The following is a 25,086-nucleotide window of genomic DNA, read 5'->3' as shown; positions in this document are numbered from 1 at the left end:
GTGTCTTGTTTGCAAAGGTCAGAGCCTGGGGTCGGAGCCATAGTGCTTGGAGTAAGTTCTCATCAAACGTTTACAGTGACTTTATTAGCGGACGTAGGATAGGAAAGGAAAAGGCAAGGATAAAAAGGCTAGCGAGTGAGAAAGAAGTAGAAATGGGCAAGAGGTAATGCAGAATGAAAGGGAAGATGCGTGAGAAAAAGGAAGGAATAAGAAAACGTGCACACCCACGCTCCCTTGAACGCGGAAGAGTGCTTTGCCGTCCTTGGCCACAAGGTGGCACCCTTTGAACTTTCTTCCCGCATCAAAATAAGAAAGGGGGGTGGGTAGAGAGGAGGGAGAAAAGGCAAAGCACTCCCCCAATCAAGAACAATTTGAAAACCCACCCCATAATATTTAAAATCTGGGACAAAGAACCAGCAGCACGGAACTGCTTCAATTGCAAAACCTCAGCGCTGCCTCCGGAGCGGCCTGCCGGCCCGAGTCAAAAACAGCCCCTTTAAAAAAGCGGACTACAGCGTTGGGATTCTTGAAACCTGAAACCTAGAAACAGAATCTTAGCGGAAACCAGAAGGAAAACCTTGAACTCCTCCAGACAATTGCTTCCGGGGAGTTTCGGGAGAGCGAGGGGGAATAAAAGGCCCGAGAGGAGAGCCCCTCGGATGGCGCGCCCTTGAGGGTCCTGGCGAGTTCGAGGAGCGTGGGAAGGAGAGGACCCTACCCTCTCCCTGGGCTGCAGGTCATGGCCACCGTGGAGCAGAAAGCCCTGGGCATTGGCTTCAAGTGTCTCTCTTTGGCCACTTTTGTGCTCATCTGCGCCGGGCAAGGGGGACGCAGGGAGGAAGGGGGTCCAGCCTGCTACGGGGGATTTGACCTGTACTTCATTTTGGACAAGTAAGTGCCCTGAGTTTTCCACCCTAGTTTAAGCTGGTGATGCTTTCTCCCCGGGCTAGGCTCCTTGGCAGTGTGGCTTTGGGACAGGCACGCATCTCCGGGGACCAAGAGGGGCCGTGGGAGGCGGCGGTGGCCCCAGCGCTGCGCCTTTGTGGACGGGGCGCGCCTCCCCCTCCCTCGCAGCTGCCCGAGCCGGCGGGGCAGGCGTCGCTGCTTGTTCTCGGGACAAATTCTTCTCTGCCTTGCTTTCCCTTGACCGAGGCGCGTGAGTCTGAGGATGGGAGTGTAAGGATGCTGTTGACCTACTACGTTTCCGTGAACCCTTTCCATTTGCTTTAGGAACCTTGGTGAGAAAAGCTTGCTTACGAGAGGCAGAACTTTCAGGCACGTGTAAAGTTAAGAGGCGTGGGCTTTTAAAAGTCAATCGTCTCTTGTTTAAAAACTCTGTCCTACGTATTGCTTTACCTTTGTTCCTAATGATAGAATGTAGGCTGACTGGGAAGTTAGTGAAAATATAAGGCGTATTTCTCCACCTCGGCACCACCGAGTTTGAGGCTGGGGAATTCTTTGTCGTGGGGACGTCCTGTGCCTTGTAGGGTGTTGAGCCTCTACCCACTAGATGCCGGTACTACCCCCCTCCAGAATCTCTCCTGCACCCCTGCCCCCCAACCCGCGCTGCCTCCACCGTCTCTCCACGGTGACAAGCAAAAATGTCTCTAGACGTTGCCAAAAGTCCCCTGCGGGTATATTCCTCCTCCCTCTCGGCTTGAGAAACCCTGATGTAGGCGAATTCAAGTTCTTGGTGATTTGACTGGTGGGCTACCAGGGAGGTGCAGGAGCCCTGGTTTCCGTGCGAAAACGGATGAGGCTTCAGGACCGTTCAAGGGAGAGCTGAACTCTGACCAATCCCCCTTAGATTTGCCAAGCCACAGTCATTCAAGGAAGTTTCATGCTATCTACTAAAAAGCAGCTTTAACAATAAAAAAGCCCCTCAGAGGAGATCCGTGCTAACGCTGGTGTGCTCCCCACTGCCAGGACGGGCGCTTGCTGTTACAGTGGTGGGGAGATTAATTTCACAGACTGGAAAGTATTTGCGAGTTGGAAAAAGAGTCCTGCAAAATAAGCTGGCCAGCTAGACACCAAATGTGCTTTGCAGTTGCCCCTGGAGTTTGATTTTTTCCGTAAAGGCTGTTTTGAACTCCAGATTCTTTGGATGAAAAGGGAGATCTCTTTCTTGGAGATTTATGAGAAGGTGGATACCGAAAATATACTTCAATGCTAAGAAATGGAATGTCTTTTGTTACTTCTAGCGGCTGGGAGCACCAGCTCACAGATTCAGAGACTGTGTCTGAAAACAGTCAGTGATGCCTATCATTGTTCTTTAAAAAAAAAAAAAAGAAAAAAAAAAAAAAAGCCAGTTCAGAAGAACATACAGGCAGATTTGAAAAAATGGACAGAATCATCATGTCTCTGAATGGAATAACTCCACACTGCAGAGATATCAACTCTTTCCAAATTAATTTATAATATGAATTAAACTTTAAAATCCAAATTCTGAAAAAAATTATTTTGGTGGTGAGAAGAATTTAGCAAAATGATTCTAGGTTTATCTTAGAGGAAAAAAAAAACAGGTAATAAGAGCTAAAACATTTTGGGAAAAGAATAATGAAGAAATACTTATACCTCCAAATATTAAAGTGTATTGTGAGGCAAATTAATTAAAAAACAGGATGGTAAAGGCCAAAGAATAGGTCTACATAATAGAAAATCTAGAAATAGATCCAAGGACATGTTCTTCCATTCAGTGCAAGTTCAAATCAGTGGAGAATGAATTCATTATTTTTAAAAATGGTTCTTCAACAAATGGTTGGTAACATGGGAGAAGAAAAAGGTTAGATTTATACTTTACCCCACACACAAAAATAAATTCCAAGAGGTTTGAAAATGTAAATGTTAAACATTTCATTTTAAAATTGCAGTGTTGAAAGTATTAGAAGAAAATGTAGATGAGTATTACTGTAATCTTAGATTTAGAGCTTTAAAAACAGAGTAGAAATAATAAAGAAAACTACAAAAAGATTTAAATATATTAAAATCTTACATGTCTATAAATGAAAAATGCCATAAATAAAAGATAACAAGTTACAAAAACTTTTGCAACATAAATTCACCTCTGTAGAGTAACCTTAATATATAATAAGCAGTTTTAAAAAGATCATCCCAATAGAAAACAGGCTTACTATATAAATAATTCACAAAAAACATATGAAAGTCAATAAACAAAAAGTTCAACTTCCCTAGTAATCAAATAAATGGAAAAATCAAACAAGATGTAATTTTTATTAAGTTGGCAGAGATTTTTAAAGAATTATAATATTCAGTATAGTCCAGCTTGTGGGAGGGAGGGCCATTGTCTTATCTTACTAATGAAAATATAAATTTGTTTGGTCTTTCTAGACTTGTGCTGTCCAGTAGAACTTTCTGTGATGATGGAATGTTCTCTATCTGTGCTTTCCAATATGGTAGCCACTAGTCCTATGTGGCTGTTGACACCTGAATTGTTCCTAGTGGGACTGAAGAAATGAACTTTCTATTTTATTTAAGTTTAATTAATTTAAATTTAAATAGCCACATGTGGCTACTGTATTGGATAGCACAGACAAGAAGATAATTTAGCAACATGTATCAAAGGAAAAATCCCAGGTAGTCAGAAAGAAGTGCCTATATGTATGTTCATGGCAGTGCTGTTATGATAATAAAGCTGAAAATTACGTAAATGTCTAACAACAGAGGATTTAATAAGACATGATACATGCATGATATTGAGTACGCATGTTATGCATGCTTGTAAGATATTTGTAGGAGAAATACTTAATGCCCATAATATCCTCTTAGGTGAAAATACAGTTACCAAACATTATACACTGTGATTCTACCTTTCTAAAAATATAAACACACACATGTATATGTCTCTATTTACCCAATATGTAATAGTATTTGTCTGTAGAAAGTAGGATTTTTAAATTCTTTTTTTACACTTTTCTGAATCTTCACATTTTTCTGCAATGAACATATATTACTTTTATATTCAACCAAAATAAGTTATCCTGAGTTTTTAAAAACTCACTTCAAGTGTGAGGAGGTTCTCTAACCAGCCTGCCGAGCTCCAAGCCCCTCACGATTATAGAGGATACTGCCTCTTTCATGTTAAATCCTGGAGTACATTTCTAAATGCACCATGGGATCCTTGGCAGTATGTTGGGGACCCAACAATGTTCCAGGAAAAAAATGGTGGGGAGACCTTTACAAGTACCTACCTTTACATGGAGGTGGACTTCTCTGACTTCCTTTGGTTGTCCTATCGCTTGAAGAGAGGGATATTTTTGTGCTGAATGAGAAACTTGCTAGAGCTTGGTATGATAAGCATGTGCACCTCCAGCTTGCGATCTCGGTTCAGGCTAATTTATGGGATTGTGGAGCCCAGAGCTGGAGGATGGACCAAAAGGTAGTGACAGCAAACAGTCCCCTGGCTGGTCCCTAAAGACATGGTCTTCCGTCCTAGAAAGAACCTCCCCAAACAGTGCTGTCCAGCACCCAACTGCCGCAGCAGCGTGCAAAGGGAAAGAATTCTGATGCATTTTTTCCTTGGGCTTCTAAGATCCTTTGGCTGTCAACACACTGTCTACAGGCTGAAACCAACGGCTCACAAGGCACTGAATTCACCATTCTTCTCCCAACCCCTCAACTCCCTTTTTTCCCAGCGAATGGTTCTCTTCTTTTCTGTGACATTAAATCTCAGCTTATTTCAGCTTTAAGCAGGATGCATCTCTGGCCTGGAAGAAACCCAGATTATACATTTAATGGAACGTCATGTTTTCTCAACCAGAAGCAAAGACTTCATAATGATAACCTAGACTACCACAGTAACACAATAGGGCATTATTAGTGGCTTTGGCGACAGGGCTGGCGGACTGGGCTTCACAAGGCTTTATATGATGGAATTTCATGTTCATTCGAGCATGCTTTTCTGGTTACAGTCAGGAAAAGTAGACTGCTGGGAATTCAATCAGGGATTTGAAAAGTCAGATTTAGAAGGGCTCTGTCCAGAGGAAAACAGTCAAGGAGCAGCTGGCCTTCTTAAGTCTTGCAGGGGGTCCTCTAAGATTAATGCACCCGGTTGACCAACCCCCAGACATGAATGTACCTTTCCCCTCTTGCAAGGCTCTTCTGTTATTACACTAGATATTTATGTATCACACATTGGTCTATTTTATGGAGAGCTATTAGTCACCTAAATGGAAAAAGTGGATTCTCCATCGTGAGTCTGGGGAAGTGCTGGCTGTATTCATGTGTGCCCTACAGACTTCAAAAATAGAATGGTGGGATGGGGCAGGAGTGGAGGAGATGGTGGGCTGGAGGATGGCAGGAAGCCCTGAATAGTTGATTTCTAAGACTTCCCAAAGCCACAGCCTGTCACCCAGTAAATCCTTACATCTGCAGAGGCCCTCTACAGGCTCACCGTGTGTTCCTTCCCCATTAGACCCCCCCAGCTCCTTCCTCCATGACTTCCTTTTTGTTCAACACCAATTTTCTCTTTCTCTTTTCCCCATACAAGGGGACCCTGTCTTGCCATTCACCCAGATCCACCCCAGCATCCACAGTTGGATGGTCCCACGTGGTGATGATCTGTAGGACCATTCCTATGTGTTATACTCCAGGGACATGGTCATTAAACAGATTTTTATAACGTTAGACTGGGAACCTCACCTCCTTCTGGGTTCCCAACTATTAACTTTCAAAAGAAATCTTTAGAGTCGAAACTAAAGTCTCCCAGCACTTACGCCATCTCACAAATGCCCCAAAGACAACCTTGCTCGGTCGCTAGGGCAAGTGCTACTGTCTCTAATTTACAGATGAGAAAACTGTTCAATCTTTGTCAACCCACCGGATTAAGTGACCTGCGGAAGGACCTAGGATTAGATAATGACAGAGCTGGGACGATGTCTGCTCCTGACTCTCAGCCCAGCTCTTTCCACTCATCACTGCCCTGGGCAAATGGGTCATAATGAGAAGCACATGGCAATACGCCTGGGTAGATTCCAGGAATTAAAAACCCCTGCATCAGAGTTTCAGGAAATGATGGTATATAAGGCAGTTAAGGTTACTTAATTGAGGAGCTACTGCTCTGCTGTTAAATCAGCTGTAGTTGATTGAAAGTATCAGGGAGTCCAACCCTATGCAGCCCACAGAGATGCTTCAGAGGTCTGGGGCTTAACTGATGGATAGGACTCTAAGGACATCTGATTATAATGCACTCAAAGATCCAAGGAATTAATAATTTGTTCAAATTGAGTCTGATGGAAAAGGGAAATTCATCTCTGTAGATGTGTTAAAACACAAAGACGTAGCTTTTTTCAGAAATGCTTTGGAAGAAGTCTTCCAGTAACAAAAATGCAAACTTGACTCTCAGTAAGGAAAACAGAGTCCATTAGAAGGTACCTTGAAAATGCTACAATAATAATTCTAAGAGGCATCAGGGAAAAAAAGTTTTTCAGGAGCCAGGAATGTCTTTTTTTTATTTTTGTATTGAGATGAATTCTGTGGCTGGTTTTCAGTGTTCCTCCGATTAAGTTCCAGATTTGGAGAGAACTTATCAGGTCAGGTAATAGTTAGTAGAACTACCTGCAAATTGGAAGGTTTGGCTTATGGTTCAAAATAAAAATAAATAAGGCAAAGCTCTTTATTTTGTTTTGTGTTTCTGTCTGAGTCAGCCAAGTAATTGCTTCTAGTTTCCTTAGCTGTGGAGACCTGATAAAACTCAGTGTCAAGCTGAGAATAGAATCCTGGAGTGCTGGAGGAAGGCACCTGTCCTAAAATAACCTGCAACTATCTTCAATGCTGAAGGACTCCCAGTGGTCCAGGAACAAACTCTGCCATCCCTTAGTGAGACTTGGCTGTCACATAAATGCAAATAGGATTTGCTTTATGCTAATTTAGAACGTGTGTCTAATTTTGTTGTGTGGCCAAGAGCCTAGATTTCACCTCTCCCAGTGATTATTGGGCAACAAAAGACAAAGTGGGTACTTGGATATTTCCTAACATGTTTCCCAGACATGCCAGGTTTGGACTGAAAATAGTAATTAGATTTCTTCCATTTGGAAGAGCTGAGTCTTTCATTCATTTGGCGTAAATATGTTCTCAATTCCAGTCACAAGTGTGTGCTCCATTAAAAGCATAGATGAGAATGCCTTTTGAAAACAATGTCCTATTCTGGACGCTGTAAGGAATGGAAGAGAAGCAGGAAGCAGTCCCAGACTATTTGCTTTTTATGTAGAAGGACATTAGAAGGACTCCAGGCAGTCAAAGCTAAAGGCTCCAGTGAGGATTTGGGACAGGGGGGCAGGTAAAGTCAATTTTAGATCAATAAGGAGAAGAAATAATAAGGTTTTCTGAGCCCTTGCCATGCACTGTGTAAGCACTTTGCCTGTATGATCCCATTTAATTATCTCCTTCGCAACCACGTAAGGCCAGCACAGTCATGATCACTGTTGGACACATGAGGAAACAGGTTTAACAAGGTTAGCCAATGTCAGTGTAAGTGGTGAACTCAGCTTCAAACCCAGGCCTCTCTGACTCATGATCTATGCACAAAGATGAAAAGAATCTAAACATGCAAGAGAACATTGAATCAATCAGGGTAGGTTAGGTTATGCCGTGGTAACAAACAATCCCCCAACTGTCAGTGACACAAAACAACAAAGGTATAAACCTTTGTAATCTCCGCCTCTGCTCCACGTCTGGTGAGGGTCAACAGGGGCTCTGCTCAGGGTAGTTATCTGAGGGCTACGCTGGTGGAGATTTCTTAACACCAGCTTCCACCATCACGGCTGCAAAGGAAGGAAATGCTGGAGAGTCTCCAGCTGGAGCACTGCCAATAAATTAATAGCTTGTTCAGATTGGACCTAATGGAAAAGGGAAATTCAACTCTGTAGATGTGTGAAATGACATACATCCTTCCACTCACAACCCATCAGTCAGAACTGGTCACGTGGCTTCACACTATAAAGAGTGAAAAAACATCATCCTGGGACTTCCCTGGTGGCACAGTGGTAAAGAATCCGCCTGCCAATGCAGGGGACACCGGTTCAATCCCTGGTCCAGGAATATCCCACATGCCGCAGAGCAACTAAATCCATGTGCCACAACTAAAGAGCCTGCGCTCTAGAGCCCACGAGCCACAACTACTGAAGTCTGCCTGCCTAGAGCCCGTGCTCCACAACAAGAGAAGCCAGCGCGATGAGAAGCCCGTGCACCGCACGGAAGAGTAGCCCCTGCTCACCGCAACTAGAGAAAGCCCGCACGCAGCGAAGAGCCGACACAGCCAAAAATAAATAAATTAATTAAAAAAAAAAAAAGTCATCCTCCTGTGTATCTAAAAGGAGAGGAAAGCCAGATATGGGTGGACATTAAAAGCCTCTGCTACAAACCTTTAATTACACACTGCTTTTGCCTGAGTAAGCAAGAAAGGAGTAGTCCCTGGGAGAGGATAAAGAGGTAAGACATCCGGTACAGAGTCAGTGTTGAGCCGCGTTTTAGATGGATTCATCAACCTGGAATTACGATCAGACATGACAGCTCAAATCCACCCATGAGGCAGCGATGACCCCTTGCTTTTTTCCTCCCTTTCCCATTGCTCCCATTTTTTAGATGAAACATTCAGTGCCGTGGGCAGGGGATTAAATTAGATTAAATGGAAAGCAGAAATGAAGATGAGACGTGCTTCCTTGATAGCTAAGTATTACACAAATATATCTGAAAGCTAAGAATCCCTTTGTCCATAGTGTGTGGACTGTGAGGGAATTTGAAAGACTGTGAGGGGAGAGCAGCCCCCGGAGCACAGCGGCAGCCAGGCCGAGAGGATGCTTTTCATTGCAGAGGCTAATTCAGACCTTGAATCAAGAGTATCTGGGTTCCAGCCAAATGTGTTTCTCAGTAGGGGTGTCAATTGCCATTTTCAGTGGGACAGTTTTTCACCGTGAGGGACTGTAGGATGCTTAGCATTTCTGATCCTTCCTTTGTAAATGCTACTAGTCTTCCTAGTTGTTGTGATACCCAAGAAATAAATGCCTCTACATTTATCTCTAAATGCCTTCCTGTGAGATGGTACCACCCTGGTTGAGAACCCCTGACTGAAAGAAAGCAGAGTAGATCAAGGCATGCCAGTGAAGCCAATTCCAAGCATGGTAGGACTACATCTGAGCAGGAAGAGCATTTGTCTGGAGGAAGAATGAGGGAGTCTTCAGTTATAAGAGGACCAGTGAGAATTGCTGACCTTGGAAATGAATGTGCTAAACCAGTGGTTCTCAACCAGGGGCCAGATCAGAACCTCAGGGGCCTGGGGCAGGCGTGTATATTTTGGAAAAGCTTCCCAGGTGATTGTGATGTGCGTCTTGTCCCTCCCACAATAAATCATGAAAGTGAACAGGAAGACAAGAAAAGCTGTCCCATAATGCTGGCCTTGTTCCTCTATCATGAGGATGTAGCTGAGGCAGTAGATGCCTGAGAACTGGATGCCAAGCAGAGTTCTTATTTTAGATGGCTGTAGGGGAAGCCCAACATGATATGGAGAAGGAAGAGCCAAGGTCACAGATAGGCCATGCTTTGCCCTCCATTGTTGGCAGGTCCTGCCGTGTGTGCAAACACATGGAGGCCATGGTGTTTGCTAGGACAGTCCTTTGTTCCCTTTCTTTCAAGACTCCTGGCATGAAATGTGACCCAGTGCCCCATGGGAATGAACTGAGCTCAAGCACAGGGGTTAAGAGAGCTGACTTTGGAATCAGGCATCTCTGGCTTCAGATACCAGCTCAACCTTTCACCAAGCTGTACAACCTTAAGCAAATTATTTAGCCTTTCTGAACCTCAGTCTTCTCATTAATAAAACAGGCATTAAAATTTCTGCCTTGCAGAAGTGTCCTACAGATTAAATAATATTAGATTAAAACCTTTAATGAAGCATTTGGTATTTGAGTGCCCAAGATGATGATGATGATGGTGGTTGTGGTGGTGACAGTAGTGGTGGTGGTGATGGTAGTGGTGATGGTGATGGTGGTGATGGTGGTGATATTGATGGTGGTGGTGATGGTGGTATTGATGGTGGCGGTGATGGTGGCGGTGATGACTATGATGGTAGTGCTGATGGTGATGGTGGTGGTATTGATGGTGTGATGGTAATGGTGATGGTGGTGGTGATGGTGGTGATGATGACTATGATGGTAGTGCTGATGGTGATGGTGGTGGTATTGATGGTGTGGTGGTGGTGGTGGTGGTAATGGTGGTAATTACCCCTAGGGAAAAAGGATGTGGTCCTCTAACAAAAGACACCTCCTTAGATTATAAGCAGGACTGCCTGGCTAGGGTAAGGAATACATCAATTCAATTCAGTATTTATCAAACTTTGCTAAATTTATCTTATTACAAAATGCCTATGACATGTCCCTGGCTCTCAAGGATTTCACAGTCAAGTAGAAGAAGCAAAGGGCTAGGAAAACAGACTTGGTGAAATAATGAATTTTGGTTGAGATAAGAGAGGCTTAGGAGACTCCCTAGGGAAGGTAATTTTGGATCCAGACCTTGAATGTTGAGCAGGATTTTGACAGGTGACAAAGTAAAAAAAAAAAAAAATGATGACAAAGGGGCAATACAAGAAAGCAAAGTGACACATACTCTTTGTGATATAAACATGACAGAGAGAGTGACAGGAAAAGAATCTGGAAAGAGTGGGTTTTTTCATATCAGCAGTAGGTTATGGGATTATGTCAGAGAATTGGGGAAAAAAGAACAAAAGAAATTGAGTACCTTTGTAGGGTGGAGCATCAGGACTTGATGAGCCGTTAGCTGTGAGTGAATGGGAGAGGAAAGAGTTGTGAGGGGAAGGAGTAGGTTTCAGAAGGAAAAAGAGTTTGGTGTGGACGAATAGAGTCTGAACATGTGCGACATTTGGGTGAAGGTGTTGAGTAGGCAGTTGGATTTATACCCTGGGAACTGAAAATAAAGACTTGAGTGTTGTTAGCCCAAGGGTGGTAGGTGAAAATATGGAGGGATAATAAATAATATGGAGATAATATCAAGATAACATCAGGATTTAAAAATGTCAAGAAGAGGTGGAGTTTAATGAAGAAAATGGCCAGGGTCCAATCTAGAGGAATTGCCAACAGGAATGTCTGGGCCAAAGAAGAAACTCCACTAACCAGAGCTGAGAGAAGTTACCCGAACAGTCGGAGGAGAAACAGGAAAGAACTCTTACCACTGAGGCAAGGAGAGAGAGAATTTCAGTGGAGGGTTGACCAACTAGATGTTTTTCCCCTAAAATCCATCTCTATTCCTAGTCTTGGTGAACAACATCACCATAAATCCAACCACTTAAGTCAAAGATCTGAGAGTCTTTCTCATACTCTAAGGCCTGACAATATCTGCTCCCACATCTCTGCCATTACCTTAGTTCAAGCCATTTCCCACCCAGTTCTCTGAAATGTTCTCTACATTGGTCTCTTTACCTTCTTTTTTTTTTTTTTACCTTTCCCCCTACCCTATACTCTTGACACTGGTACCAAATTGATCTTTTAGAACACAGATTTAATCTTGACATCATCTCCCCCAACCCTTCAACCTCTAAACACTTCCAAAATTCTTTCAGTATAAAATGTAAACTCCTTAGCGAGGTATCCAAGAGGCTTATTGCTCCGGCCACTATGTGTTTCCCTTAGCTTCATCTCCTACCACACCCCAGACCCTTGCAATGTCCAGCAAAACTGTGCTGTGCAGTTCCCTGAACTAACCCATGCTCTTTCTTGCCTTTAGCTGTAATGCCCTTTATCACCATTTCCATCTTTATATAGGTGATGCCCTCTTATCCTTTGAGATGATGACTGGCACTTGGTCCCCTCCCCTCACTAGTTGTGGGCTCCCTGTGGTACAGAAAATTAAGAACAGTCATCTCTTTAAATCTCATCTTTATTCAAAATCCGTTCCTTGTTCAGGATCCCTCAACCCCATAACAACTCATAGCACATGATAAGCAGCAGAGAGGTCCATTATCAAAAGATGGAGAAGAAAACCCTTAGTGTGTGTCCTCTGAAGTCTCATTCAGGGGCCTTATCTTCTTTTCCTCAAACCCTGCTGCTCAACCATATACAGCTCATTCCTGTAGGAACCACCTAGAACAGGGCCTTCCCAATACCTTTTGGCAAAAGATTATGTTCAGAATTATAGTCATCATTCCTTACATAAAAGATAATGCAAATACCAGGTTTATGGAAATTATATAACAAAGAAGAGAAAAATGAATTATCCTAACTGTAACTATACACCAGTCACAATAATAAGCAATATAAGGTAAAAGGAAATACAAGATACCATTGGACAGCCATAATCTAACCGTAAATAAATGGATGGCCAGTACATTCCTGAACTGTGCTTGTCCCAATATAATTATTTTTTTTAAGATTTATTTTTTATTTATTTATTTTATTTTTGGCTACATCGGGTCTTAGTTGCAGCACACGGGATCTTTGTTGAGGCATGCGAGATCTTTCGTTGTGGCGCGTAGGCTTCTCTATAGTTGTGGCGTGCGGGTTTTCTCTTCTCTAGTTGTGGCGCGCAGGCTCCAGGGCGCATGGTCTCCGTAGTTTGCGGCATGTGGACTCTCTAGTTATGGCCCACGAGCTCTGTAGTTGTGGTGCACAGGCTTAGTTGCTCCATGGCATGTGGGATCTTAGTTCCCTGACCAGGGATCGAACCCAGTCCCCTGCATTAGAAGGCGTATTCTTTACCACTGGACCACAAGGGAAGTCTCCCAATGTAATTATTAGTGGCTTCCTAGTTTACTCTTGAAAGTGTTTCAGTTTGGATTTTAAATTATGTGGTCATCCTGATTATTGACCGTCATAAAAGACACTTTCAAAGGAACAAGAGGAGAGGGTTGAAGGCCAAATGGGTGACTCCCCTTGTACACCTTATCCCATTAAATTGGGCAACCAGTTAGGGACTCCTGATTCCATTCAGGTACCCCGATTTTAAGCTGTCCCTGGCATCCCCACTCCCAAATTCCCATAACAACTTGTGGAACTTCTCCAGTACTTGTCCCTAACTAAACATTTAACGCTATGAATTGGAATTGTGTCTTTCCTGACCCATCCACGGGGAGGCAGTGTTGCTCATGTGTTAAGAGCACAGGTTTCAACACCAGGAAAGAGACGTAGGAGAGTAGTGTTTGGACTAAGAGCGTAGACTCTAGGGTTAGAATTTGAATTCCAACCCTACCACTTAACTAGCTGTGTGTCCTTAAGCAAGTCACTTAATCTCTTTGTGAACTCAGTTTCCTCACCTGTGACAAGGGAGCTAATAGTATTATCACATAGGGTTGTTGTGCTCAGAGCTGAGTCCTATGCACACATAAGAAGTGTTCATTAAGTGCTAGCTATGATTATTAAATGGCAATGAATGTCAAGTGCTCAGCACAATGCCTGCTGCTTAGTAAGTACTCAATACATGTCGTGGTGTAATTACTAATCTTTATAGGTCCTAAAGGACCTACCAGGCATTAAAAACCATTTTGCTGAATCAATACATATTCTCTGTTGTATTTATGCATACTACAAATACACCCAGCAAGAAAGAACTGAGAAAGGTCCTATGCTTTAGCAGAAATAAAGGCACTGGTGACTTTTGGAAGTGCTGTTTCAGGGCACCATAAATGCAGAAATCAAGATTTAATGAGCTGCAGGGCTTACTCTGAGATGAGAAAGGAAAGAAAGTTTGTCGATGACTTCTGAGAAAGAAGCTGGACATGGACAGTTAGCTTCTCACTGCCTCTACCACCATCATCTAAAACTGCCCCATCCCCCAAAAGAGAAAGTCTTAAGGAGGCATCTGGGGGAAGCCTGCATCAGGTCCAACCACTGAGGACAGCAACGCTGACATGAAATACACTTGTAAGAAATTCCAGTAGAAACAAAGCAGATGGGTTGAGTTTGAAGGAGGTCAGCCGGGGTCTACTTTCAACTCTGTTGCCAAGTTAAAAAAACATGTGGAAGAAGATTATGGAGGAACCCCAAGAACAATCCCAAATCTGGAAGTGAGTTTGAAGTAAAGAGTGCGACATAAGGGGGATGAGAGGCATCTCCGTAGAGCCCTGCTGCCCTTGTACATCGGCATCACGCAGAGGCAGCTGCGCTGGACAGTCAAAGGGGAAACCAAGCCACTAAAGAGAGAGTGCGTGAACACCAGGCATCTTCGTGACAGTGATTCTGTCCAGTATTGCTGAATCCTCCCTGTAGATCTGGGCTTCCAGGGAAATGGCAGAGTTCTGTCTTTGATTATGTGGATGCAGCAGGGATCAGGAATGAGCACAGTGTGAACTTGGAGTAGACACCAGGCCAAAAAACCCGACATATGGCAAGCTGGAATTGGTGTAACCGTGTCCAAAACAAACCCACAAACCTTGCAAGGATTAGGTTCCTTCGTGAGAAGTGATGAGTTATTCCATTCCCTGCTCTCCCTTAATTGATGGAACAATAACATAAGCTTACTTTAGCCATTAAGACCAACTCCCTTCCCCCAGATTAAGTTCTTAGAGAAGTTTATAAGTGCGAAGACAATGCCATATATACATATATATATATATATATATGTAGTATTGGGGAAGCAAATAGGAGACCCAGTTACACCTTCCCATATTGAAAGATGAAAATAGGGCCTACAAGATTTTACCAACTGAAAATAAGTGGTGAAAACAAAATTCCTGAGGTGGAAGAACATGTTTATGGAAAGAATTTTCAACAGCAAAAGAGGTCAGTTTTAGTACCATATGTGTTATGATTTCAGTGAAGTTAAATAATAAATTTGTGAAACAGGTGATAAAATATGAAAAGAGAAGAAAAGGGATCTAGAACAGTTAAAGAAATATAAAGTAATATGGAAAAATGTAAAGTTATAAAGTCAACTCAGAAGCAGTAAAGGGCAGAACTGACAATGAAGAAAATAAAGGATGAAGGCATGTTTGAGAAATCCTCATACTTTGAATAGGAAATGAGTTATACAGAAGTGATGAGAGAGAAGATGATACATAATGAATGACAAAAATAGATATCCAATATATCAGATAATTTGGGTTGCTAAAAAATAGTCCAGAAGAAACATTCAAAGCTTTGGTAGCAGAGAACTTTCCTGATTAAAAAACAAAAACCTGAAAATGCAGATTGAATAGGCTTATCAAGTAATAATCAAAATTAATTAAAAGAGATGAATACTTAAACATTTCCTGGTGAAAATTTTTAATTTCAAACACAAAAGAATTTTATGAATGGGAGAAGATACAGGTTACCTACAAAGGTTCTGCAACATTAAATGGTGGAGAACTTTGATGGATAAAGTTATGATCTAAAATGTTACACCTGTCAAGATGTCACTTACATGTGAAGAAAATAGAAAGATGTTTTCAAATACATATGGATTCTTCTAAAAAAGGGAGTAGGGATAATTTTCTCCAAGAAATTACCCAAAGAGTGAATCAAGGCTTTAAAAAAACTTTAAAATATAATAGTGATTATATAAAAGAAGTTGCAATGACCATCAAAGCCATTTAAACAAATATATGTCTCATTAGTATTTTCAGTAAATTTTGAGATATTACATCAACAAATAAGAGCAGTCTGTCATGAGAAAGGAACAGCTGAAAATAAGAAACTTTTGGAGAGAATATATGCTGTTTCTGAGTATTCAAGTTCATTGGAAACAATGACCACCACATTGAATATTGCAAAAGTAAATTCAGCTCATCAGAAGACAGTTTAAGAAACTTTTTCCAGAACTCAAGCAGAAAGAATACAGAGATTAAAATTATGAGACAAGAGATAAGTAATACAAAGGCTAGGAGCATATATACATATATGTATATAGGCTTGGAACATATATATAAATATAAATTCTAGGAAAAGAGAACATAAGAGATGCAATAATAAAAGTCCATTTTCCTGAGCTGAAGAAAGAGTGAAATCTTCAGATCTAGAGGACTTACCAAATGCTCAGCCTCATTAATATGTTTAAAGGATCCAAATGTACACAATCTTAAATAAAAATTTAAAATATAAGAGTACACAGAAATGTCTACATTCTTCCAAAAAGGAAAATAAGAGGCATCTCATCTCCCACAAAATAAAAAACCAAAACTCAGGGTGGCATTAGACTTTTTTTTTTTAGTCTACAACATTAAATGCTCAAAAAACCTCAATAAAGTCTTGAGTGAAATGTGATATTTAAATTCCATTACTAGGTTTCCTAAGACATATAAAAATTCAAAATATATACCACCCACATACCCTTATTGAAAAATATCACTTGAAAATATTGACATCAAAATGGACAATGTATTGGAAATAAAGGATATGAAAAAGACAGGGTGTACCAGAAACAGAAGTTATGGTCCCAGAAAAGTTAATAAATCACAGTACTGTTATCAATGAGGTTATACAGCAAAATATAAAACTTAAAGAATGGATTCTCAAAAGAGAAAGTGAAAGTAAATTTTTTATGCAGGATAGAAAAAAATTTCTCATATTACATTCACATATATCTCCCCAAAACTGTCGTTTACTTTTATCGAACTCCCAAACTCCTCCTCTTCATCCCAAGCCTACCTACTGTGTAGTAGGAGGGCTGGAAATACTTAAATTTTGAACCAAAGTGATAATAAAAGCCCAGTGTGGTGATTTTTAAAAATTCCTTTAGGTGAAATGTTCAGTGTTTGCGATTTTGCCCCTCCTCCCAACCTCCTCAGTAGAATCTAGACACTCAAGAGGGACTGATTTGCCCTTGGGGGTAGGTCCTTTGGTTTTGGACCAAGTTGGTTTCATGGCAAGTCCTATCACATCTTCAAGGAAAAGAAAATTTCAATAAAGTTTAACTCTCCAGGAAATAGAAAAGATGAAGTTTCCCAATTTATTTTAGGAAGCTAGCATATATCTGATATCAATATCTACCAAAGATAACACATATAAAACTCCTGACCGGGGCTTCCCTGGTGGTGCAGTGGTTGAGAGTCTGCCTGCCGGTGCAGGGGACGCGGGTTCGAGCCCTGGTCTGGGAAGATCCCACATGCCGCGGAGCAACTGGGCCCGTGAGCCACAACTGCTGAGCCTGCGCGTCTGGAGCCTGTTCTCCGCAACAGGAGAGGCCGCGATAGTGAGAGGCCCGCGCACCGCGATGAGGAGTGGCCCCCACTTGCCGCGACTGGAGAAAGCCCTCGCACAGAGACTAGGACCCAACACAGCTATAAATAAATAAATAAATAAATAAATTAAACAAACCCAAAGTTTAAAAAAAAACAAAAAACAAAAAAAACTCCTGACCAAATTTGAATGAAAACTTTAAATCTGAAATCAAATATCATTAAAACATAACTAAAAGTACAGTAAAAGAGTAAAAACTTATTCTAGGAATGCAAGAGTGCTTTTATATTTAGGAAATGTATTAAAATAACACATTTATTTTGAATGCTGAAGATGAAAACCAAATTATTTTCTCAGTAGAATCTGAAAAGACATCTCTCTGAATACTTGTGTTCAAAGGATATAGAGGATATGAAAAATAATTAATGGGATTGAATTAATAAATATATTTTGAACCCTATGTCCCACAGAGAATAAACTTTCATTTCAAATACCCATGAAATATTTATTAGGTAGCAAAGAATGCCTCCATATATATCCCAAGGCATAACTTTTCCAGTCCACATTCTCAGCAATAAATAACAGGAAATGAATAGTGAAAGTACACTAAAGCTTCAGCTGCCAGGAAAAGAAATATAGATTTTTATATTATCTTGTCATGAGGAAGACTGAAAGAAAGTGACTGTCTAGGACAGAGGTTAGCAAACTATGGCCTGCAGCCTGTTTTTCTAAATAAAATTGTGTTGTCATTTAGTTCATGTTCTGCCAATGGCTGCTTCTGTGCTACAACAGCAGAGTTGAGTGGTGGCCACAGAGACCATATGGCCCACAGAGCCTAAAATATTTACCATCTGGCCCTGTACAGAAAAAGTATGCTGACCCCTGGTCTAAGAAAACATTTGCACCCCAATAGAAAATGGGCAAAGGATACCGATGCCAGGGTCAGCTTCGTGGGCATGGGACCTGTGTGGTCACCCAGGGACACGCACTTAGAAAGGTCCTGCCCTTAGTTTAATGCTCTGCTGTTGCCATCTTGAAATTCTTAATAATTTTTGAACAAGAGGCCCTGTGTTTTCATTTTGGATCCTACACATTATGTGGCTGGTCCTAACTGATCCACCATGTTTTAAAACAAAGAAAGACAAATAAATTGTAAATATGAAAAACATCTGTGGCCTATTATTAAATACATTCAAATAAAAGCTATAATGAAAACTCATCTTCATTTATAAAACTTACAGATATTTGAGAAAGAGCTAATCCTGAGTGTGGGTGAGAAAACGAGCACTTCATACCTTGCTCCCGGGAGTTTAATAATCATGACAGCAGGGAGTGAGTTACAGTGGCCACCGTCTCAGGGTAGAAAAAAACTTACGCTCACTATACTCGAGTATAGAGAAAATAACCTGAAGCTGCTTTGCTTATCTTCAAAAGACCCTCCTGCTGGGTGCAGGTGTAGTGAGGAGAGGAGGCACCTTTCTTCCAAACGGGAAATCCTAGCCCAGTGCAAGAATTTAAACACTCAGTAAATGTAAATCTTTTCAGTCTTGCCCTGCCCCCACCTCTCTCACTCCTATGGCTCTGTGTTTGAGGGGGGCTTATCGTGTCCTTGTGGCCTGCACGTGAAGAGGGGCTCTGAGTCTTCTGGCAGCTGCAGTACCATCCCTTGTCTTGTCATGGTCACCTGGTGTTCATCCACTGATTGCACTGGTGGCCCTCCTTTATCACATCTTAGTGTGCGTTTCAATTATGGGAAATACCTCTTGGACAGCTAACCAGTTTTCTGTTCTCGTAACAACAGCAACAGTTTTGTGTTGAATTTGCACCAAATGTACCAATACTTGATATGAGAAAATGTCTTTAGGCTTTTCCTGGTGCGTGTGCGCGCACGCGCATGCGCGTTAGAGAAGGCAAATTGGTGGAGGTGAAAGGAGTACGTGTTTTGCTCTGATATCTTTTTGATCATTCACAAGAAAAATACAGTTTACATCTTAACACAGTGTATGTGCATTACTTACACATAGTTGACTAAACGTTTCACGTAGCATGACTTTCTGCTACGGTATGCAATATATCTGATGTTTCTATTCTATTTCATTTTTATTAACTGTTGGCAACATCCCACCAAACTGATTTCCCAAATCACTAATAGGTTGCATTCCACAGCTTGAAAGTCATTGTTGTTGTAGCCATCAGTGAGATGGACTAAAGGGGAAATTCCTCACACATCAGTACGGCGGGGCTAGGGTCTCCAGACGCAGACAGGAGCAGAGTGGCTAGGTAGCCCATCTACTCAAAGTACAGTGCTCAGTGGCTTGGTTTGGGTCTGCACTGGTATCTGATGAAATTGGAGTGGAGGCAAGGGTCGAGGTCAAGCTTTCTGAGCAGGAGGGAGGCTTGGCCATGACCCCAGTCAATCATAGGAGGACAAGGGCTGAAGGTCTGGGCTGGGTTTTGGGGTCCAGCCAGTTAGGGTGTAGGGGAGTCTAGGAGGCAGGAGAGGAGGGCCAAGGAAGAAGTGGGGGAGTGGGATGGAGGTGAGATGGGGGGATACAGATGAACATGGGGCCAGAACTAATTGCTGGTCCTGCTTAGTTGCGCCTGAGGCTGCCATACCTTCCCAGGATTAGCTGGGGACCTGGGTGGGGTCACTGAGGAGATGAATGACTTCAGCCGGGTGGGGCTAAGGAAAAGCAGGACCTGACAGTTTTATCGTTTCCACCCTTACCGCGATTCTGCTCTTCCAGAATTAAAAGATTCCTGGGTGATGGCTCCAACTGCGAGCTCTTTTTTCCCCTTTTGTTTTACCCTAACCCATGTGCAAAGGGTGAGGGGGGACAATTTTAACTCAATTTGGCCCACTTGCTTCTTTCTGACTGGTTGTATCTGTGGTTAATGGAAAGAGCATGTGTTTTCTAAGGAGCTTAACCACAGGGAGGTTTGGAAACTCACATAAACACAAAAGAATGTGTTTCAGAAACAACTCAAAATGAGACTCAGTGTTCTTATTTTGCTCTTACTCTTTGCATATCAAACCCTTGGAAATAACTGAGCAATAATCTGAGGGCCATGCGAGGTTTCACGCAAAACCCCTCACTGGGAACACACAGTGAATGCACTGTCACAAAATGTATTGACTTCTTATCATGTTCCAGACACTGGAGAGGGCGTAGAAAAACAAAAATAGCTAAGGAGCTCTGGAGCTGCCCCCAGCAGTTACCTTCTCATGGGACTGGTGGCTTTGCCTCCTGATGGTCTGGGGAGCCCTTCTCAAAGCCAAGTCAGGAGGTGGTGTGTAGTGGACCCGAGTGTATTGAGTGAATCTTTAAGCACAGAACTCTGTAGGGCTGTAATGAAGCAGAATTCCTGGGAGGCTACTTGAATACCAAATTTTGCTGAGATTTATACTTGTGGAACCAAGGCATGAAATCCCAAGAAGAGCCTGAATCCTCCACACCATCTTGATACCCAGTTGGCCCATGGAAATCTTCAGGGGCTAGAATTGCATTTGAGTTAGGATTTAATTGAGTCAAATAGCTGGGACATTTCACATCCACTGACTTCTAAAACATGTATATTTCAACTCTTTGACAATAGTTAGTCAGCAATTGTGTGTTAAAAGCAATTTAAAAAAATAAAAATAAGACAAAACAATCCACAGCAGAGTTCAATGGAATCTTTCCCAGTAATACTTATATTTGGGCTAGGAAGGAGTTTTTATTTCCACCCTGGGGCTTCGGTAACAATGGCTGGGTGAGCCATTACTAAAGAGAACATTGGGGCTTCATAGCTGGGATTTTAAGATCAGTAATTCTTAAACAGGTTGGCATGATAAATGAGATATTTTACACATTATAAGGTGGAGATCAGCTGCCACTTCCCCAACCAACACCCTACTTCTCCTGGCTATGACCAGGAGTCCACTTAGGTCCTCAGGGTTGAAAAGAAGCCAAGGTCTGAACATGGACACACCATCCTGGGTTGATTATTCTGGGAGTAGCTACTAGATCAGATTCCAAACCAGAAAATCAGTTTACAAGGCAAAGTGTGGGTAAGACACGCACGTTTTAACAGAAAGTCCAAACAAAATTAAAGACCCAGCATATCTATCCCCATGAGAGAAGGGCAGGAGTCTGGTTCAAGTCTTAGTGGGTAGTTTCCAGATCCCCCATGGATGAAGTAGTTAAGAGTTCAGAGTTAGGAGTCCATCTGTGGTCAATGGGTGGCAGTGAGGCAGGGGAGAGGACTATGGTACCAGTCAGGCAAGCCCCTTGCTCCTGGGGACGTCCAACATGCTCACCTCCGTGCTAAAACCAGAAGCAGCTGCCACGGGACTCTTTCCTTCTCTAAGAGGTGATTTGATCTTGGGGTAGGACAGAACGTGCATGTGTGGGTTAAGAAGCTCAGTCATGAAGGCTAGAAGGATTCCAAGGTGCAGCTCTACATAACCCCATATTCCTCTGCCACTTTCGTAGCTGAGGCCCCTTGGGGTCCCATGGTAACCCAAGAGAAGACAAAACCAGTTTTGTTCCCAGAATCTTAGAAGGTTATGTTTACCCTCAGTGCTTGAGGGAATAGGCTATGTACATCTCAAGTGTGTCACAAAGAGTGTATATTTTGGTCCAGGCTTATATAATTGTGTCAAGAATGGTCATGTGTAAATATGAAACAACAAACCTCAACAGTAACAGGACAATTATTAGTAGAGCTGGGATGGGAGAAGCAAACCTGTCAATATCTCCTTCCCTCTCATTTTATCTTAAGGGCCTCATTTTATTTTCTTCCTGAGAAAATAGAGCACCCGTCAATTGGCAAGAAAGTGTTCCAGATAGCTTTAGACTTTTTTTCTTAACACTTCAGGATATTTCTTGGATCTTTCCCTATATCTAGCATCAAGAAATCAGATGAATACCAATATTGTCTGAATTTTACATGTCAGTCAGACAGAAGAATAGTGAAAATGAAATGCTTTAAGCCAAAAGAAAATGTAAATGAACATTGGGTGACCCTTTTTAATAAGTAAAGGAACGCCAATGATTTGTGGCCAATCCTTGAAAACAAAGAAAGAAACTCAAAAAGGATTTACTCGAAACCCCTGCTCCTTTAGCAGACAGCCAAAAACAGACCCCCCAATTCTCGTTCAAGTCCCTGTTTCACCTCTACTTTGCCTCCCCTCCCAGTTTAATTCCCTCACTACAGGACTTCTCTACCGATGAGAAAACCAAACATGGAATAGAGGAGCTGCGGAGATTCCTCTCTAATCAGAGGTGTCTTACCCTACCCCTCAGGAACCAAAATTTCAGATAGTACTTGTTTGGGTGATATGGACCAAAACACAGCGTTGTATTTCAGAAGTGGGCACAGACAATCAGTGTTCAAGGAAATCTCTTGATTCCAGTGGAAAGGAGTTGTAGAATTCTAACTGGACCAGCAGTCACATAGTGCCTCTTCTGAAGCACATATACAGCATTGGGCCAGATCTACCAGAGCCCTCACTAGGATCCACAGGACCAGAGCATCTACCCCATAGCTGAAGAAGAGGAGCCAGGACCAGTCTTTGAGATTTGAAATATACAATGGAAGCTTGTCCAGGAGGATGGCTGGGATTCTAATAAAAGGCTTTCCAAAGCTTTAAAAGCGCAGGGCTGGGATATGCTGTTCTGGTGAGCTTTGGGGAGACCCCCAGCTCGCATTAAGCTCAGACATCTACTGTTGATGATTAGGTAGGCCCATTCATCAAGGAGCTGTGCTCTCGAATCCTTGATCCACTTGGGAAGGCTCCTCAGGTTCACATAGGATCACAGGAATTGGCTGGAGCCGTCTGAGTCTCAGGCCCACAGTGTTCATCCAAATGAGACCGGAAGAGGTGCTGTCCAGCTGGCAAAAGATCAGGAGGCTTCAATGAGCAATAGAGACTTCTCCCCACGCTCTTCTTCCTTCCATCCAACAAACAGGTAGATGCTGGAGAGGCAAATATCCTTAAGACCCTCACAAGGGGAGCTGGAAAAAAAAGTGATTGCAACCCGGTATCAGAGGATGGTGACTGAGAGATGTACACGGTGCCCTGAGAGCCTGGGGCAGGAGCAATAAGCCCCATCTGTGTTGGTCAAAGGCAACAGGCAGAGACCAAGTTGCATCTTACAGAATGAGTAGGAGTTTGCCAGTGTGGACATTGCGTGTCCCAAGCAGATGGAATGCATAAAGGCTGAGAAACTGGAATAGAAAAGTTTATTGGAAAAGGTTTGTTTTTGATAAAAGAGCCCCTGCCCCCTTCTCTCCCTGATCCCTTTCCCCATCTCCCCAACTCCTCACCCCTCTACCCTGTGGGCTTTATGCTGCTGCCCCCTGAAACTGCTTGCTCTTCCCCAAACAATTGTTTAAAAAAGCATTTCTATATTTATCAGAAGAGTTGAATGTTTTTTCAAATGCTGACTTACCATCCTTCAGGGGATTGCCTGTTCTGATCCTTTGTCTATTTTTCTATTGTTTGCCTTGTTAATATTTACTTGTACCAACTATTTATATATCTTAGACAGTAATCTTTTGCCTTTTTTATTTGTTGCAGACATCTTCTCTCACTCCCTTTCTTTTTTTTTTTTTTAATTTTTGTTTTATTTGGCTGTGTTGGGTCTTAGTTGCGGCATGCAGGATCTTTCACTGTGGCTGCACGGGCTTCTCTCTAGTGGCAGTGCACTAGAGAAGCTCAGTTGCCCCGTGGCATGCGGGATGTTAGTTCCCCCATGAGGGATCAAACCCGCATCCCCTGTACTGGAAGGTGGATTCTTAACCACTGGGCCACCAGGGAAGTCCCTCTCATTCTCTTCTTATCTTTGTTTATGGTATCTTTTGTCATCCAGAATTTTAGACCCTTCAGATAGTTAAAATTATTCTTTTCTTAAAAAACAATTCCTACTTTTTGTATCTGGTTGAAGAAACCCTTCACTAACATGATGACGTAAAAATCTCCTTCTATAATTCACGCAATGGATTGAAAGTTGTGTTTTTCCCATTAGGTTTTAATACATCCAGGGTGCCATTTGGTATGAGATAGTGATCTGATTGGTTGTTTCCAACTATGTCACAGCATCACTTATGGAAGGGTTCATTCTCCCTCCCCAGTTTGAATCACTGCTTTCACTGTATAGAGAGACCTCACATACATCGAAGTGTGGGCTCTCCATTTTACTCCATTCCTTCTACTGTTCTATATCATGCCCATAGGGCCACTATATGTGATAGGGCAAACTTTCCAACTTTGTTTTTTTTCATTATTGCCTTGATTACTTTTAGAACTGTAATCTTCATTTCATTTTTGGAGTCAGTTTTTGAGTTTAACAAAACTTCCTTTCAGAATTTTTCCTAGAATTGAAGTTATAGATTAACTTGAGGAACATGAGATATCCTTATGATACGGAATCTTTCAGTGCATGACCGTAACATATTGTATCACTTCTGCTCAGATCAGCCAGACATATCATTTCTGGATATGGGGCAGAAGAAAATAAATTTTCCTCATAGAGATGGAATACACTCAACCAGAATGAGAATTCCTAAAGATATTGTACCATGAAAAGGAAGGCCTAAAATCTACTTTGCCCAAATTCATCTTAAATATCTATAAAATAGTCTGAAACAAAGATAAAATAATAATAACTCTCTAGAAGTTAAAATAAAGATAAATGAGTGCATGAAAACTAAAAGTAATCTGAAAACAGTGGAAAATGTTTGCAGTACAAAATGTCAGAGTCAAAGGAGCAAACTCTAACCTCAAGAATTATTAGAATGACAGGCAGAAATGCAAGGCTCAGCTGAAACAGATCCTTAAGTGAAAGGAAAGAACATCAAACCTACAGAAGAGTGGGTTAGAATAGAAAAACTTACTATGAAGTCAATGCAACAGATTGAAGTACGAGCACTTTGAAAAATACTTAAAGCTGAACTGAAGCAGTAGTAAGTCGTATCAGTGAAACAG

General features: G+C 42.0%; 1 protein-coding gene across 2 annotated transcripts in view; it reads left to right on the top strand.

Moving 5' to 3' along the window:
* The first annotated feature begins 384 nt into the window (after nucleotides 1-384).
* Nucleotides 385-25,086, top strand: part of ANTXR1 (ANTXR cell adhesion molecule 1) — a 245,064-nt gene continuing 220,362 nt past the window's right edge. For both annotated transcript variants that reach the window (XM_057558000.1, XM_057558001.1), the window contains exon 1: nucleotides 385-891. In XM_057558000.1, coding sequence (XP_057413983.1) covers nucleotides 740-891 — 152 coding nt within the window. In that variant the 5' untranslated portion in view covers nucleotides 385-739. The remainder of the gene's footprint in view (nucleotides 892-25,086) is intronic.

The sequence above is a fragment of the Balaenoptera acutorostrata genome, chromosome 12, assembly GCF_949987535.1.
Source record: "Balaenoptera acutorostrata chromosome 12, mBalAcu1.1, whole genome shotgun sequence".
NCBI classification, from domain to species: domain Eukaryota; kingdom Metazoa; phylum Chordata; class Mammalia; order Artiodactyla; family Balaenopteridae; genus Balaenoptera; species Balaenoptera acutorostrata.
The sequence above is the reverse complement of the archived record's forward strand: the minus strand, read 5'-3'. Positions and strand labels throughout refer to the sequence as shown.